Source organism: Mus musculus, chromosome 7, assembly GCF_000001635.26.
Source record: "Mus musculus strain C57BL/6J chromosome 7, GRCm38.p6 C57BL/6J".
NCBI lineage: Eukaryota > Metazoa > Chordata > Mammalia > Rodentia > Muridae > Mus > Mus musculus.
The window spans coordinates 79,115,659-79,133,486 of record NC_000073.6 but is presented as its reverse complement, the minus strand read 5'-3'; the positions used below and the strand labels follow the sequence as shown (position 1 = coordinate 79,133,486).

The 17,828-nt window shown below is 49.8% G+C and overlaps 1 protein-coding gene across 3 annotated transcripts; it reads left to right on the top strand.

Moving 5' to 3' along the window:
• Positions 1-313: 313 nt before the first annotated feature.
• Positions 314-16,460, top strand: Hapln3 (hyaluronan and proteoglycan link protein 3). Of its 3 annotated transcripts, XM_006541127.4 has the most exons (6): positions 314-2,580; positions 3,570-3,663; positions 9,936-10,117; positions 11,472-11,840; positions 15,336-15,638; positions 15,994-16,430. In XM_006541127.4, the coding sequence occupies exons 3-6, from the start codon at positions 9,994-9,996 to the stop codon at positions 16,275-16,277; spliced, it is 1,080 nt and encodes a 359-aa protein (XP_006541190.1). In that variant the 5' UTR covers positions 314-2,580; positions 3,570-3,663; positions 9,936-9,993; the 3' UTR covers positions 16,278-16,430. The 3 variants fall into 3 exon arrangements, with proteins under 3 accessions (XP_006541190.1, XP_006541191.1, NP_839986.2); XM_006541128.4 differs by lacking the exon at positions 3,570-3,663 and having other exon boundaries at positions 314-2,337; NM_178255.3 differs by lacking the exon at positions 3,570-3,663 and having other exon boundaries at positions 2,469-2,580; positions 15,994-16,460.
• The last annotated feature ends 1,368 nt before the right edge of the window (positions 16,461-17,828 follow it).

Genomic DNA, 17,828 nt, shown 5'->3' with positions numbered 1-17,828 from the left:
AGAGGTAGTTCCTGGGACTGTTCCCCTCCCTCTCCCTCACTAAGAAGGTGGCCGAGGCTTGGGTACTGGGTTCTCCTTTGGTAGTTTCCATTTTCTTTGTAATGGGAGTGCTGGGCTGGAGACTTTTTTTTTTTTTTTTTTTTTTTAAGAAACCCAACAAACCTGGCTTTCAGAGAAAGAGGTCTATGGTAGACTGGATATGGTGGGTGGGGGAAGGGTGCAGTGTGGAAAGGAAGGGAGGGATGAGGGGTTGTCAAATAGGATTGTGGGAAAGAGCATGCTGCTTCCTAGAGTCCACTGGTGGGAGGAAAGGGGGGGGGGCGCTCTTCCCTGCTCTGCCAGTAAGAGCTATGCTGGCCCGTGCCTCATTTTGGAGAGGGGTGGCTAGCTGGCTGGGAAGAGACTGACTGAAACAGCCACCCTGATTTTCAAGATTTATGTCTCAGCTAAGCTTCGGGAGCTACACTATGGCTATCTGGGGAGCAGAAGAGCAGCTACTTGGCGGCTAAAGGGAGAACAAGTAGGTTTGTCTGCAAGCACGTCAGGGACACTCAGCTGGGAGTGCTTCTTCCTGAGAGCTGTCTGCTGTTGCCAGGGCTTCTTGTGGGCAGGGCAGAGTAAGAGGCTCAGTGGTACTCTCCCCATAGAAGAGATATGGGAGACTGCTGGGCCCGAGGGCATCTCAGCCTGAAGCCTCGCTTCAGCATTTCACTGGAGAGTCATGTGGTTGGAACTTGGAATCTAGTCTTCCTGGGGTTTGCTGGCCTCAGTCCTCCCTCCTGGGGGCACTACCCCAGCCCCTGATCCCGGCCTTCCCTGGGGACCAGCAGGTGATGGGAGAAACATCCTTTTAGACACACTGCTTGGGATGGCTTTGCCTCCTAGGACCCACTACCCAGGAGAGGAAGTGATACCTCTCCCTACCTGGCTCACACCACACAGCCATTTCTGTGGGCCAGACTTTTTAATCTGGGCTGCTGGGCAAGTGGGTGGATGATAGTTGGGGCACACAGCCCCCCCCCCCCCCCACACACACAACTGGTATGGGAGACTAATATTGCCCAAGTTTGCTTCTTGGTTCCTTCTATGTAGCCTTGCATGTGTTGGCCACAGCCTTGGGAATGTCTCCCTTCTGGGATCCTAGCTTAGAGCCCCTCACTCTGACTTTGGTTTTTCTTTTCCTTTCCTGTCTACAGTTTAGACAGCCAGACCTGATATTCTCTCTGCTTACTGACCACCCTATCACTTGCTGTGACAACAGAGACCCTTCTGGCTGACCACAAGTCTGCTTCCAAAACCAGAGGCTGTTAGCTCTGAGACTACCTCTCCTGCCTCTGCCTGATCCTAGTTTGAATATGGCAGAGGAGCCTGGAGCCTAAATTCTCAGAGCAGACAATCTGCTTATATCTTAGTTCTGAGTGACATTGGGCTTCTGGTATCTAAAATATGGAAATAGGAAGGCCGAATCCGTGACATTGCTGGGACTAAAGGAGAGAACAGAGCAAGGATGCCAAGCCTGGCTCAGCCACAGCCACAGAGGCTTGTGGGAGTTTCCTCATTGGTACTTGTATCCTGTTTATTTCCTCATCAGCACCTCCAGGGCTCAGCTCCCTCCCTAACCTGCTGGAGAACAGCTCCCTTTGCCAGTGTGCCTGGTATTCATTTTAGAGGGAACTTAGGGTTGGCCACAGAAGTTGTGTTTTGGTTTGTTCCTAGCTGGGACACACACACACACACACACACACACACACACACACACACACACACACACACACACATGGAGGGAGGGAGTCAGGGCTCTCCCGACCCTGTAGCCTTTCTCTCAGCCCTTGCTGAAGGACCTCCTTAGATTTCTCTGTTGAAACAACTAGGCCATGTAGGTCAGGACCTGGTCTTTTTGGACAGGAAAGAAAACACCCTGTCCAAACAGAAGCATCCTGAGTAGTGGCTGCTTGAGGGACAGAGGGCTGCCTGCAAGAGGGCTCTGTTAGAGGAGTGTCCCCCCTATTCTTGCTTTACACCCCCCACCCCCAATCTCCTGGGGGTGGTCTATGTGTGTGGCTAACCATTTATCTCTGTGCTCAGGAGGTTGTCATCCCTCCGCTCTTGGGGAAGCAGGAATACATAGCATACTCCTGATCTATCTAGGGCAGTCATAGCCCACCCGCAGAGTGCTGAAGGGGCTTCCCTTTTTAGAAGCCTGGGTATTTTAATGGGACCTCCCACCTCTATAAACAATTCTCTGCCACCCCTCTTTTGACTCCTCCTCCAAGATGTGACAGCTACGACTCCTGAGTCTCCATTTGCATCTTGCCAGCCGGCAGCTCCAGGTTTCAGGTCTGGATTCCAGCCCTAACAGCAGCTACTCCCCCGGGGCCAGGCCTTTGGGACTGGAGGGAAAGGGACTGTGTACCTTTAAGGGGCTGGTCCGGCGGGAGCGCGGTGTTTGTTGGAAGCCGCTTCCTCTCAGGCCATTCAAGATCCCAAATTCTTCTGCTGCTTCGGACCTGGACAGCCTGTGGCCTCAGCGTGTCGCAGTGGCCCCAAGCGTTGGAGCCGTCGAAGAGCTTTCTGGGGACGGTACACGTGGCTGGGGGTGGCTGTGTTTCGGGGAGCTGTGCATGCAGGTTTCTCCCTTCTAGCCTAGGGGACCCTGTGGTTGCCGAGAAGGATGGGGATAGAAGACAGGGAACAGAGGGCAGAAGGAACTAGGGGCTGAGGGACTCTGCCATGTCATTAACAGCCATACGGCGGCTGACTTGCACGCGGCCCTTTTGGGAGCTACCAAGAAGTAAAACCACAGCGAAGCTTGGGGAGCCTGAGGTCTGTTGCCTTCTGCTTGTTGGTACTGTCTCAGTAGCTCCGTACCGGCTCTGTTCCAGGCATCCATCGGATGCAGCAGGAGCCACCAGAGACCTTGGGTGGGGCGGGTGTGTGTGTGTGTGTGAGGTGGGGGCGCTGGGGACAACCTGGGTTGGAGTGAGCAGAGGATGCGTGCTTTTAGTCTATTTGGAATCTTAGGGATAAAATGCACCGTGAGCACCCACTTGCCTTAGGGACAGGAGTGCACCGTGGCAAACTCTGGGTGCAAGCTGGTCACATTCAAAGAGGAGGCCTGGGAGGAAAGGCCCAGCCCTAACCCCCAGCTCACTGGGTGGTCACCAGCCACCTGCGATCCTGCTCGGACAAGGGCTTCTAGGGCTGACCCAGGGAGCACCTCTGCTCCGGAAGAAAGGGATGAGGACCCAAGGAGATCTGCTTCCCTCCAGCGACTGGCACCAGGAGGCCTGGAATGCTGGTAGAAAATGCCCCTCTCTTGCCTTCGCCAGAACCTGGCGGGTGATGGTGGCGGAACTTCAAAGGCTTGGTAAAGCCTATTTGTAACAGGGCATTGATGTCAAATGCCTTCCTGAACTAACCTAGTGGACCTGGGGGGCAATCCTGCCCTCTGCCGGTGTCTAAGGAACTAAACCAGTGTCTCAGTTGCAGCGAGAATATGGTACAGGTGGTATCTTGTCCCTTCCCTGTCAAGACTCAGTTTAATTTTGTTCTCTTTGGATGCTTCTTAGACAGTGGTGCTCTGAAACGAAAGAGGACCAGTGATCACGGCGGAGAATTTCCTCTACACTTCAGATAATAGCGGGAGATAAACAAAGTCTCCTGGTGGGTCACTTTTCCGCAACAGTGAAGAGAGGTCAAGCGTGGCTGCTTCTCTCCTGGTTGCTCGGAAAGGAGATAGATCGTCCACTGTTAAGAACAGTCACAGCTGCTGAGGTTCCAAAGAGCGTTTTCTGACTGGCAGTGTGGAGCCTTTTATGAATGAAGAGAATGAGGCTCAGATACTTGTCCAGGGGCAGACTGGTTAAGTGCACAGAGTCAGAACAGAACCCATGAATCTAGTAGTCTCCTTGGGTTTGAAGTCAGAAGGGGCTGTTGGCTGAGGCAGGGTGGAGTGGAGACACCTATTCCTACATCAGTGATAAAGGGCATTAGATATTGCTTCTGACGCCCACCCAGGCTTCTGCTCTGTGGTTAACCTTAGCATTTTGGGGCCACCCTTGTCTTCAGTCTCAGAAGCGGGGAGGCCTTACATTCCAAGAGGCCAGATGACTTACCCAGGGTTACTCAGAAGGCAGCCAGCAAACATGAATCTTCGGGTTTTACGAATTCTCCCCCGCCATGTGGCTTTGGGGCACTGTGCAATCTTCTTTTGCTAACTTCTTCTTCTTTTTTTTTTTTTTTTTTTTGTTCTGACACCTCCCTGGTGGAAGGCTACACACCTGCAGGGCTAGCCTCAGACTCTCCACTTGCATAGTGCTAATAAAGTCAGACTGGAGTAGAGTCAGAAGGGCTCGGGGGAGGCCATTCTTTGTGTTTGGTGTGGATGACACACAACTGATTGGAGGTCAGAAGTCACTCAGCGCCATCCCTGAAGACTGTAAATCAGATTCACACCATGCCTTTTCTGAAGATTCTTTGTCCGTCCTTTCTAAAAAGTCCAAGGGGATATATGACAGGGTGTCTAGCCACCACATGGGCATTGCTTCTTGAAGTCACTGGGGCTCCAGCCTTTTTGGCCTCTGAGCTCTCCCTGCAATGAACGCTCTTCTCCCAGAATCCTCAAGGCTCCCATCTTCTTGGAAGTTTTCCTGACTTACAGGCAAGGAACACCCAGAGCTCAGATTGTGCCTCAGTTGGCATAGCATTCACAGAGCCCTGGGTTTCATCCCAAGCATCCCCAAAACTGGACATGGTAGCACACACCTGAGAGCTAGGAGGACCAGAAGTTCAAGATCACCCTCAGCATCATGAAGAGTTGAAGGCTAGCCTAGTCTACATGGCACCCTATTTTGAAAGTAAATAAATAAGTAAGCACCTATCTCGTTGCTCCATCTTCCCCTGTCACTTGCAGTCCCACCTGTGCCTGTCACCCCCTTTGTGACTCCGAGGCCCAGAGGCACTCTGATTTGAATCTCTATTGCTCAGAACTCTGCCTAGCTGGTGGTGGAGGCACGGGGTAATATTTCCTGAGGAAATTAGGTCAAACCCCAGCTCTTCCCTAGGGTAGCCTTAGGCATGCATCTTAGCTCTACTGAGCCCCAGTTTTCTTGTCTGTACCATGGAGGAGATGGTTCTGACACTGGTTTTACGGTAGCCAGGAAGGTGTGCTGACAGTCAGAGAACAGGGCATAATTCACATCAGGCAAAAAGAATCCTACTCTGTCATTTCCTGGCTGTGTGGCCTTTGGGTAGTTGATTCACGTCTCTGTTTACTTGCGGAGTGAATGGAGAGTTACGATGTGGGACCTCTTAGGAGAAGGTGCTGGATGAGAAGTTCATTAAAGAACCAGGGAGGTGGCCTGGGGCCCAGGCTGGAGGTTGTGAGTGTTTTTCCAGGGTCTCTGAGGCTGGAAAAGCCAGCTTTGGGATCTCACTCTCTGTGTTATTGGAGGGAAAGCTCAATGTAGAATTCTAGGTGTTTCTGAGCTGTGGCTACCTTCTCTATGACTGAAAGAATGAAGGGATACCAGGTCACTGTAGTGGGGAATCGCACTGGGGTGTTAGCGGCTTTCCCCAGTACTTGGGTGTCTGGAGATTTCTGACTGTTGAGGTGCTCCTCAAATTACTGTTGGTCATGTGAATTCTGATAAAGGCTGGCAGAAAGCACCTAGCTTCATTCAGCATATCCATGGGTGTGCCTCAGCATCCAGACTCTGGGTTTCTGTCTAGAGCTCAGGAAGCAAACAGATGGTGAGGGTGGGGGTGGGGGTGGGGGTGGGGCTGGGGGTGGGGGAGTGTGTTTCTGAATCCTTGCTAAACTGAATTCCCAAATCAGCTTTCACCATACCAACGAAGGAATACAAGCAGGGTGAAGGGTTACGACCCATGTGACTGGCTCAAGGGAGTTTAGCACTAGAAGCCTTTGAATATAAAACCAGGGTCGGATGAAGAAATTCCAACGCAATCCTGAATTTAAAAACAAACAAACAAACAAACAAACAAACAAACAAACAAAAAATAGAGGAGGGGAATCTAACCTAGGACATCCTGCATGTCAGGCTTACCATGGACCTGAGCACATGTCTTATTTTGACAAACTTAGCTCTTTCTCCTCATCTTCTTTTTAGAGATCTATTTATTTCGGGAGTGTGAGTTTATCTCTGTGTACCACATTGGCCAGAAGGAGGTGCTGGGTTCCCTGGAGCTGGAGTTGTAAGCTACCACCTGGGTGCTAAAAACTGAGCTGGCCTCTAATGATCTTAGTGTGCTTCAGAGAGTTCCATCAAGAACAAGGAAGCCTTGCCCCATGACAGAAAGACCTGTCCTCTGTGCCCGAGTCCCGTGAGAGTTTGTGATACTGTGGGTCTTTTGCTTTGCCTGTCTAACCTTTTGACATCGGGATACTACGTGGTCATCTACAGAGTTCATGTTTGAGAACCGTGCAATCAAGTTAAAAATTAAATAAGTAAATACATTCATAATTAAAAGACACAGGCCTGGGGAGATGGCTCATCAGTAAAGAGCACTTTCTGTTCCTCCAGAGGAGCTGAGTTCAGTCCCCAGCACCCATCTTGGGTGTCTCACAACTTCCTGTAACTCCGACTATAGGGATCCAACACCATCTCTGGCCTCCACGAACACCTGCACACATACGGCACAGCAAACCCCCAAGTCTCATAATGACTTCAGTTAGTTTTATGATTTTGTGTTTGGGTTACATTCTACAATCTCCTAAGAGAGCACCATCAAGTGGGGACCAAGTATTTATACGGAGAAGCCTGTAAGGTTATGTCACACGAGTATGAAGTAAGAGGCTTTAACACAGCGAGGCTGAGCTATGCTCACAGATACTCGACGTGGTAGTTTAAGTTCAAGGGTACTTCTTCCTGGGCCATTGTAGGTATAGGATGTCTAGGCTGGAGAGAGGCTGTGGTTCCCATCTCTAAGCGGTTGACTATTGTGGTTCTAGCAGGTTAGAGAAAGAACATCAGGACATGGCCTCTCCGGAAGTTCTCACTGCAGGCCTGGATGTTGTTGTGCAGGACATCTTTTTTTCCTGAGAAAAACTGTCCACTAATACAGAGGGATGGAGATGGTCTTGAACAGGGATCTTCCAGTTCCTGTCAGCCAGGCGCTGTGTGGCTCCAGTGCATAGCACAGCTGCTAAGTCTAGACTTTAGGTTTTCTGCAAATACAACAAAGAGAAGAGTGGGCTGGATCTTCAGCTCTCTCTGCATCCATCCCTCCTTTCTAGCAGGAACTAATAGTTCTGGGACCAAGAATGTTCCCCCCCCAGAGTCTGGTCACTCTCACAGGTCAATATTTCTTTGCCTGCCCCTCTTCTTCCTCTCTCCTCCCTCCCTATCTCCCTCCCTCCCTCCCTTCCTTTTCCCTTCCTCTTTTCTCTCTCTCTGTCTGGAGCCCCTGCCTCCTCTGGTCTTGTGCACAGACATTCTCATTAGGCCACATGTTTGCAATCAGTGTGGCAATTGTGTTTTGCTTTGTCGTCACAAATGACACCGTGAGCATCCTCCCACATTCCTCTACGATAATCATACAGTTCTGTTTGCAAAGGCCTGCGGGCACTTCAGTGCGCTGCACTGAAGTCTGCCTCCTGCCTGCCTCCAGAAGGCCGGTTCTCAGATGTGAGTCTGACCCTGCCTGAAGCCTCTCATCTGCTTTATCAGGACAGAGAGCAGGGCAGCTAGCTCACCTCCTCCCAAGGCTTTGAGACAGAGTCCCTGCTGACTGACTCACTCCCTTCTTCTCCCATGTCAGCAAGCAGAATTCACTCTAGATGGCTACAACAAGGAGATTTTAATCAAGGGATCACTTTTAAGAGAACAGCTTTAGGAATAATAGAGAAGTTGGTGGCCGTCTAGAGACAGACAATGAAGGATGCGATAGCTGGGGTGGGAGGGGGCGGGGTCTTCTTTCTTCCACATCTCAACACTGTCTCCCACTCACTGAATCCAACTGGAAGTCAGAAGGCTGGGGGTTGGGCAGGGCAAGTGACCCATGGGAACAGATACATGGTGACAGTGGATCTGGGATGCATGGGAACAAACGGAGAGCATCCCTTATGCCTGTCCCTGGCCACTGTAGCTTGTAGTGTCTATGCCCTATTAAGAAAACCAGTCTGTCCGTTCCGCCTCAGGAACTGCCCAGCTTCAATGTTCCTTTGGGTGCTCCCATCTTGAGACAGGGTCTTGTGTAGCCCAGGCTGGCCACAAACTTCATATGTGATCTAGGATAGCCTTGAACTCTTAATTCTCCTGCTTCTACCTACCCAGGGCTGGGATTATAGGTGTGCACAAAAAGCAAGACAAACAAATAAACAAAAACACATTGGGGAGCCATTTTCTAGTTAGTGGGCACTCAAAAGAAGCAACTGCCCCATGGGCAGTAGGTTGTTTATTTTGTTTTTTTAAAATATCACTCTTTGATTACCAAGACTTTTTGGGGTACAGGCAGGAAGATCAAGAGTTCAAGACTGTCACATGCTCAGTTTGAGGCAAGCCTGTGCTACATGAAATGCTGGTGTGTTTTCTATTTTTTCTTTGGTTTGTTTGTGCTTACACTTTTAAAAAGAATATGTGTGTGTGCATGTGTTCATGTGTATGTATGTATGTGTGCATCTGTGTATGTATGTGTGTATGCATCTGTGTATGTATGTGTGTGTGCATCTGTATGTATGTGTGCGTGCATCTGTGTATGTATGTGTGCGTGCATCTGTGTATGTATGTGTGTGTGCATCTGTGTATGTATGTGTGTGTGCATCTGTGTATGTATGTGTGTGTGCATCTGTATGTATGTGTGCGTGCATCTGTGTATGTATGTGTGTATGCATCTGTGTATGTATGTGTGTGTGCATCTGTATGTATGTGTGCGTGCATCTGTGTATGTATGTGTGCGTGCATCTGTGTATGTATGTGTGTGTGCATCTGTGTATGTATGTGTGTGTGCATCTGTGTATGTATGTGTGTGTGCATCTGTGTATGTATGTGTGTGTGCATCTGTGTATGTATGTGTGTGTGCATCTGTGTATGTATGTGTGTGTGCATCTGTGTATGTATGTGTGTGTGCATCTGTGTATGTATGTGTGTGCATCTGTGTATGTATGTGTGTGCATCTGTGTATGTATGTGTGTGTGCATCTGTGTATGTATGTGTGTGTGCATCTGTGTATGTATGTGTGTGTGCATCTATGTATGTATGTGTGTGTGCATCTTTGTATGTATGTGTGTGTGCATCTGTGTATGTATGTTTGTGTGCATCTGTGTATGTATGTGTGTGTGCATCTGTGTATGTATGTGTGTGTGCATCTTTGTATGTATGTGTGTGTGCATCTGTGTATGTATGTTTGTGTGCATCTGTGTATGTATGTGTGTGTACATCTGTGTATGTATGTGTGTGTGCATCTGTGTATGTATGCATTTTAAGGTTAGACAACGTTGTGGGATAGGTTCTCATCCACCTTTATGTGGCCACCAGAGACTGAGCTCAGGCTGTCATCTCTGCACAGCCAGCATCTCTAACACTGAGCCATCTTACACCCCAAATGACTTTTGACCTTGATCTAGTCTTTAAAATAGATATCACGTTGCCACAGCCCTCCCCGTGCAGACATTTTGGTGTTGAAACAAACTTTCCAGTGCAGAGTTATTGTTGCTAAGCATGAGACTCGCCCTGCCCTGTTTTGTTCTAGTCTTCTCTGTTTTCCTTAAAAAAGTGCTTGCTATTAACAACCTCTGAAATTCAAACAGCTTGGGTGTGCTTCTGTGATTACGTCAGAGCCACTCTGTGTGCCAGCCACTCCGTTGAGTGTGTGTGTGTGTGTGTGTGTGTGTGTGTGTGTGAAGGATGCTGAATAGAGGAATCCCAGCCTGCTAGAGTGGGGCTTCTGTAATTGGCTTGTTTTTCTTCTCTCCACAGTTTTCCCAGGGCCCAGCCTCGTCTAAGAGACCCTGGCACTGCCACCATCCTGGCCGGGATGAGCCTGCTGTTCCTTGTCCTTCTCTCGCCATTTCCCTGCGTTTTGGGACTTCCATTCTACAATGGCTTCTACTATTCCAATGATCTGAGTGGCAGGACCCTGGGAAATGGCTACGGGGAAGGTGGGTGTCTCATAGGCCTATGTCCTGGCTTCTGCTGTGATATGCAAGTTCTGGGCTGGGATGGAGACAGCAGGATCTTCCTTGTCCAGGCCTCCAGAGGTGGACAAACTCTGCTTCTAAGATGAGAGGAGATGGTTTAGAGTTTGCTGGTACCAAAGACTGAGTTCTCCTGGGGTGGCCCTAGTTCCTAGAACTGCTAGTTCATTAAGATCTAGCCCGAGTGTAGCTACCTGTGGTGTCCCCTGCAGAAGGGACTTTGGAGTCACAGAGGTGTGAGTTTGAATATCACTTGTAACCTCTTTTGGGCTGGGAGGCCTTGGGCACGGGGCTTTTGAGATGGTGGTCACTGTGTCCTGCAGTGAGTTCTGTTGCTTAGGAAGTTCTGTCATTTGGACCCTGAGCTCTGACAGCCTCTTGCCTTGGCTAAGAGATCTGGGTCTTTGGGAGGAGCCCTGGTCAAAGGTTGGCTCAGACTGTCAAAAGGAGGTGTGCTGTGCTTTCTGGTGGCCATTATAGAATGAAGGGGACTCAGGAACACTTGAAGCAGGGCTCTCGCTGGAACTGCCTTGTCCCTTGGTGTTCTTTCCACCTTCTCTCCCACCGTGTTCTCTGAGCCATGGGTGCCTATTGGAGGGCTGAGCACTGAGCCTCCTCTTCGCAGGTCTTTGACCTCATTAGCCATTTTGACAATCTCAGTTGGTTATGTGAAACAGGAGAGTGAGGGGGTCCTACCTTCCCTTGGGTCTCCTCTGTCTCCTAACTATCGGTCTCAGGACTTGCAAATGGCCTGCTATTGGAGCCTCTCACAGGTGGTTGGTATAGGATGACCCCAGCTGAGGAAGATGCATTCTGCTTCCCATTGTCTCTTGTGCTCTAGGCAGGCAAGTCTGGGCTTGTACTCTTAAGAGACTGGCATTAAACGACCACAGAGAAGGTGGAGTCAACAAGGGCTCCTGGACCCAAGCCTCAGGGTAGGCACAGTGGGACCATCATTTCCATCTTTCATCCAAGCAGCAAACAAGTGGCAAGGCCAGTACAAATCCAAGGAACTGACATCACCCCTCCTCCCTTTTTTAAGACAGTTTCACTGCATGTAGTCCATGCTGGTCTCAGACTAATGTTAATCCTTCAGTCTCAGCCTTCCTACAGGTGCGCCAGCACACCCAGCTCAGTGGAAGTAGACGCAAAGTCGCACCGTTGGGTAGTGGAGGAGTGGAGGAGCAGGCACTTGTAGGAATGGGGAAGGATAGCTCTTTTTGCATCCTGCAACAATTGAGTCTGAAGGGGCTTGGGATGAGGGTATGGGTGCTCCTTGCAAGACCATTATCCCATCTGTGCCCCACCTTGTCCCCAGGCCTATTCAATGGCGTGAAGTTAGTGGTGGAGACGACGGAGGAGTCCCTGTTCAGTCACCAAGGAGCCAGCGTGACCCTGCCCTGCCACTACCACTATGAGCCAGCCCTGGCATCCCCAAGACATGTGCGTGTTAAGTGGTGGAAGTTGTCAGAGAATGGAGCCCCAGAACAGGACGTGCTGGTGGTCATCGGGCAGAGGCACCGCTCCTTTGGGGACTACCAAGGGCGAGTTCAACTGAGACAGGACAAGCAGCAGGAAGTCTCGCTGGAGCTTCGAGACCTGCGGCTGGAGGACTCTGGGCGCTACCGCTGCGAGGTCATCGATGGCCTGGAAGATGAGAGTGGCCTGGTAGAGCTGGAGCTTCGGGGTGAGGCCCTGAATGGTGCCACTGGGACCCGAGGGAGGGGGAGAGGACCCAGAGAAGGCATAGACCTGTATTCTTTACACAGGTAAGCATGTCGAAGCCTTAAAACAACCCTAAAAAGGAAGTTATTCTGGCGTCACGGCCCTTGTTTTCTAGAGGAGGAAATGAGGCGAGATCAAGGAACATAAAGTCATGTAGCTGATATGTGGCAGAGCTGGGGTTTGAACTCAGGGAGCAACTTCCAGAAGCCGCTGCCTCCTATTCCCTCTCATTTAGTCCTGTTCAGGAAGAGGGAAATGGGAGCTGGTTCCACAGCTCATAGGAGACAGAGCTGAGGTTCCAGCAGGGTTAGTCAGCAAGACATATGAACAAGACAGGGCCAGTGGGTGACATTAGGGACTGGTAGAACCTAGGGCACACCGATGAACCCCATGCCATGTAAAGAAATCCACTTAATTTAGACTAGTTATGATACCAATTAAGAATGCAGGCCTATTGCTGTTAGATTTTCATATTTAAGTAGAAATTTTGTGTGTGGGGTGTGGGGGATAAGAACTCAGGGTCTTGGGCATGCCAGGTAAATGGTCTATCAGTGAGCGATATAACCAGTCATTGGACTCTCTGGATATTTATGTAAAAACCATGCATTTTTAGAAGAAAACTTAGTATTGTTTGAACCAGCCAGACACTACGAGCCAGGTATCTGGTGGCTCCAGTCTGAGACCTCTTTGTAGCTTGGGCTCCTTAGTATCTCAAATGGGGCAGCATCATGCTCCTTTAACTCCATTTTACCCCACCCCAATTTTGGCCCCTAAGCAGGGCTCATCCCTGGAACCGTGGGTATAGCAAACAAGGAAATAACTGGGCAAGTAATAGCAGTTCTTTTATTTCCTACCTTTAGTACTGAGAATGAATTTGCCTCCTGGAAAAGATCACTACCCCTGCCACTTGCAGGGCCTAACCAAAGTCAAACTCTTCGTTCTGAAGTCTGGGTTATCAGAGGGAACGGTCATCAGGGCTGGCCTAGAGAGACAGGGAGCCCTCATCCCTGCAAGGAAGGAGAACTCAGGGTAGAACCGGGCGTACAATCACTAACTGCTGTACCTCCCAACCCCCACCCAGTTGGGGCCCATGAGCTTCAATGATCCCCCAGCCTGGCTGTGCCAGGTGCCTGGCCACAGGTGACATTTATTCAAGGTTCTGCTTCTAGACAGCACGTGCCAAGGAGAGCCTCCTCCTGGACCCTTAGCTCCGTCTGTCTTGATATGGACTGAATGATACTTACACATTTTAAACTGGGCTGGGAATCTCCATCAGTGGTAGAATGAGAGCCAGTATGAATGAAATCCTAGGTTCAACCCAGCTCATGACAACAAGAAGGAATATATAACCTTTTATAAAGTAAGATTTCCAGCATGCATGATGACATGTTTGTTTGTTTGTTTGTTTCTGAGTAACGTTTCTCTGTGTAGCCCTGACTGCCCTAGAACTCACTATGTAGACCAGGTTGGCTTCAAAATCACAGAGATGTGCCTGCCTCTGCCTCCTGAGCCCTGGAATTAAAGGCCTGCGCCACCACACCTTGCTCTGTGCCTTCCTTTTCGGAGACAGGATCTCATTCTGTAGGCCAGAGTGGTCTTGAGTTTATGGTAATTCTTCTGCCTCAGTCTCCTGAGTCCTGGGATTTCAGAAGTGAACCACCATGACCTGCTAGCATAGTAATTTTTGAGGGGAACATGTGTGTGGCCTTCTCAAGAAGGAGGCCCCCTACCCCAAGATGTCCTTGGCCTCAGGCCTCTTACCTAAGGGCTCTTCCCCACCCTTCTTCCTGCAGGTTTTACACGCCCCTGTGTATGACCTTAAACTCATGGTCATCCCCAGTCTCAGCCTCTTGACTGTTAGGATCCTGGGCATGAGCCACCACACCGGGTTCCTTTTATTCTCTTAAGACATTTCCACATTAAGAAACCAGGTTTGGTGTCACAAGTCTCAGTGCTTGGAAGGTTGAAACAGGAGGGCTGCAAGTTTGTGCCCAGCTTGGGTTACATGACAAGACTCTGTCCTTGTCTTAGGTTTCCTATTGCTGCAATGAAACACTTTGGCCAAAAGCAAGTTGGGGAGGAAAGGGTTGATTTCCGCTTACTCTTCCATAGCTCTGTTCATCATCCAAGGAAGTCAGGACAGGAACTCAAACAGGGCAGGAACCTAGAGGCAGGAGCTGATACAGAGGCCGTGGAGGGATGCTGCTTATTGGCTTGCTCTTCATGGCTTGTTCAGTCTGCTTTTTAAAAATAGAACCCGTGGGACATGGTGGCGCATGCCTTTAATCCCAGCACTCGGGAGGCAGAGGCAGGTGGATTTCTGAGTTCGAGGCCAGCCTGGTCTACAAAGTGAGTTCCAGGACAGCCAGGTCTATAAAAAGAAACCAAAAACCAAACCCAAAATAGAACCCAAGATTGTCAGCCTAGGGGTGACCCCACCCACAGTGGGCAGGGCCATCCCCACTTAATCACTAATTAAGAGATGTCTTACAGGCTTGATTATAGTCTGATCTCATTGAGGTTCCCTCTTCTCAGACCATTTTAACTTGTGTCAACTTGACACAAAATTACCCAGTCCAATTCTCCAAAAATCAAATCAACCAACCAACCAACCAACCAACCAATGTGTTCACTAAATGACATACAAAGCTGGCCTTTCCTGTCTGGTCTGAAAATTAAACTGCTTCAGAAGGGCCTAGGAGATGGCTCAGTGGATAATGGCACTTGTGGCTAAGACTGGCAAATTGAGTTCAATCCATAGGACACATATGATGGAAAGGGCAACTAATTGATATGATCTGTTCCTCGATTTTCATGCACATGCCCTTTCCCCAAACAAACAAACGAATGAATGAATAAATAATGAATACAATTAGAGAGATGAACCAACTTATAAATCAAAAGTATGCACCCGTGACCCAAAAGCAGAAAGTTTTAAAAGTCTAAGCCTTGAGCTCACTGCAGTTCCAATGCCACATGGATCCATGAGGATGAAGGGATTTTTAGATTGTCAGGATCTTAAGCAGTTAACAGGTAAATTAATGTATACTAGCGGATGTACAGATGTCGCGTGCAGACACTGCTGTTTTATAAACTTACAAACTCCTGTAGGACTGGAAGAGGAGCCAAGCCTCGTCCCTGGAGCCCAAAGCACAACAGGGTGGTCTTGTCTTCTATCCTGTTGTATAGTCAGGGATGTCACTTGATGGACTGTACAAGTCAATACAAGTCTGGGAACTTTGCTCAGGTTTAGGAGGAAGGTGAGAGGCAGGGGAAGGCTCCTCTTGGGCTTAGGTGGTGGACAGGAACTTGGAGGTTTGCTGAGCTCTCTGAGCCAGCAGAATCTGTGTTTTGGACGCACGTAGATCTTGGTGGAGGTGCAAAGTGCCTGCTTCCTCCTTCCAACTCTGAGACTTTTCTTCCAACCCCTCTAAGACCTTCCTTTCTTCTTTTATAGGTGTGGTTTTTCCCTACCAGTCCCGCGAAGGGCGCTACCAGCTCAACTTCCACGAGGCCCAACAGGCCTGCCAGGAGCAGGGTGCTATGGTAGCCACTTTTGAGCAGCTTTTCCGAGCCTGGGAGGAAGGCCTAGACTGGTGCAATGCAGGCTGGCTGCAGGATGCCTCCGTGCAGTACCCAATAGTGCTGCCCCGGCAGCCCTGTGGAGGCCTGGGTCTGGCACCTGGTGTTCGCAGCTATGGCCAGCGCCACCACCGCCTGCATCGTTATGATGTGTTCTGCTTTGCTGCTGCCCTCAAGGGTGAGTGAAATGGCCAGGCACAGGTCTGCCCTGCTTGGTGGTTACCTGAGGGAGGGCCTGTGGAGCCTTGGCTACTTGGTTTAAAAAGCATCTGCTGGCATGTGGTAGGTGCTCAGTAAAAGTCAGGTGAGCGACTGGTTCAGCCTGGGTGGGTGCTCACTCAGAATGCAATTGGGGCATACAGAAATGACTAGAGCAACCCCAGCCCTATGGCAGTATGGTAGTGGGATGAGGCCTGTACAGGTGGCCCTTCAAAGTGTCTAATACAGATTCCCATAAGGCAATTTCTCCCTGCCATGGCAGGCTCTTTCCCTTTCTATGCTGGATAGCACTTAGATGGTCCACATTCCCACAGGGCGGGTGTACTACCTGGAGAACCCCAAGAAGCTGACGCTGCTGGAGGCCCGGGAGGCCTGTCAGGAAGATGGTGCACAGATCTCCACGGTGGGCCAGCTCTTTGCGGCTTGGAAGTTCCGTGGCCTGGATCGTTGTGATGCTGGCTGGCTGGCAGACGGAAGTGCCCGCTACCCTATAGTTCACCCTCGACTCAACTGTGGCCCCCCTGAGCCTGGAGTACGGACCTTTGGCTTCCCAGACCCCCACACCCGCTATGGTGTCTACTGCTATGTCCAGCATTAGCAGGGTGGCTAGCTGTACATCTGCTCTGCCCCTGACTTCCTGGGCTGAGTGTTTATCAGGTGGACCATTGTCCCTTGTGGGTTGGGGGATTGCTTGGATAGTTTTTATACTTCCCAACTTAAACATTTAAAGGTATTATTATTATGATTATTATTTAAAAGTATTATTATTATTTTATTTTACAGACCCAACTCTTAATTCTCCTGGCATCCTTCTCTGGGGCACTTGGGGTCCATTGGCTTAAAAAGGCTCTGCCATGTTCTGGTACAGCTGCCATCCCTACTTGAGGAAACTGGCACTCACAATGGGCAATAGCTATGACTAGCTCCCTTTCCTCAGCTTATACGTGGCAAAGGCTGAGTGTTGACTCTTTACATTTCTGCACAGGGTCCTCAGACTTGTGGGGGGGACTTAGGCAAGGGAGAATTTCCCTTCTTCTCCTGGTTCCAAAGAGTCTAGGTCTCCTCCCCATGTCCCCTGCTTAGCAGTGACTCTCTGGCTGTGTGTACCTTATTTGGCCAACAAAGGATGCTATGATTCCCTTCCTTCCTTTCCAACTGATCCCTGTATCTGACCCTTTGTCTCCTTCAGTCTCAGGGACTAGGGATCCCAGCCCTGGGTAAGCATGGAATAACTCCTGTCCTCCATCTTCCACTGGGCTGCCCCTGCATGCTGGTTTGGTTTGACCTTGTCTAACCTACAGCATCCCTGCCTCATGTTGCTGGTTAGCCACTGGGGATCTGGTTCCCTTCTTCACCATCTCCACCCCAGGATGGCCCAGCTGTGAGGGCCTTAGGAGAAGAGTAGGAGGTGCCTTTCATGAAACAGGGGCTCCTGTGCTTTCTAAAGGGTCTCAGAGGCTGAGGACCAGGGAGTGTCTTTGTTCCTCACCCTAACAATGCTTCAGGGAACCAGAGCTGTATTTCATCCAGTTGTCTCCTGGTGCTTAGCAATCAGGTGTTTAGTCAGTTTTTCTTTTCTTTAAAAAAAAATGTGTGTGTGCACGTGTGTGTGTGTGTCTTTGTGTGTATATGTATGTGTCTCTGTATGTGTATGTATATGTGTGTCTCTTTGTGTATGTGTGTCTCTGTGTGTGTATGTGTGCATATGTTTGTGTGTATGGGCAAGTGTGTATAGAAGCCTGCAGAGGTCAGTTAGGGCACTTGATCCCCTGGAACTAGAATTATGTATGGGTTGTGAGCCACCTGACATGGATGCTCTGCAGGAACACCAAGCCCTCTTAACCCCTTAGCCATCTAAGTCAACCCCAACCTCCTAAGATGGCTTCCTTTTGGAGGAAGGGAGATGAGCAGGGATTGAGACAGTCTCACATAACCAGAGCTGGTCTTGAGCTTTCTGTATAGCTGAGGATGGCCTTAGACTCCAATCCTCTTGTTCCCCAGTGCTGGGACTACATCTATGGCACCATCACACATGACTAACAGCCTCTGGGAATGTGTTAAAAATTCAAGTTCCCCTGCCTCACTCCAGTGTGTTGTCCCAGCCCTTCAGGTGACATGCTACCCTGTTTTGCTAGTGGAGATGGAACCC

What these genes read in the sequence shown, in the direction of transcription:
- Hapln3 (NM_178255.3), top strand. Translation starts at nt 9,994, where the DNA reads ATGAGCCTGCTGTTCCTTGTCCTTCTCTCGCCATTTCCCTGCGTTTTG. An exon ending in GGGAAATGGCTACGGGGAAG is followed by an intron (nt 10,118 to 11,471) that starts GTGGGTGTCTCA and finishes CCTTGTCCCCAG; the next exon opens with GCCTATTCAATGGCGTGAAG. An exon ending in GGTAGAGCTGGAGCTTCGGG is followed by an intron (nt 11,841 to 15,335) that starts GTGAGGCCCTGA and finishes CTTCTTTTATAG; the next exon opens with GTGTGGTTTTTCCCTACCAG.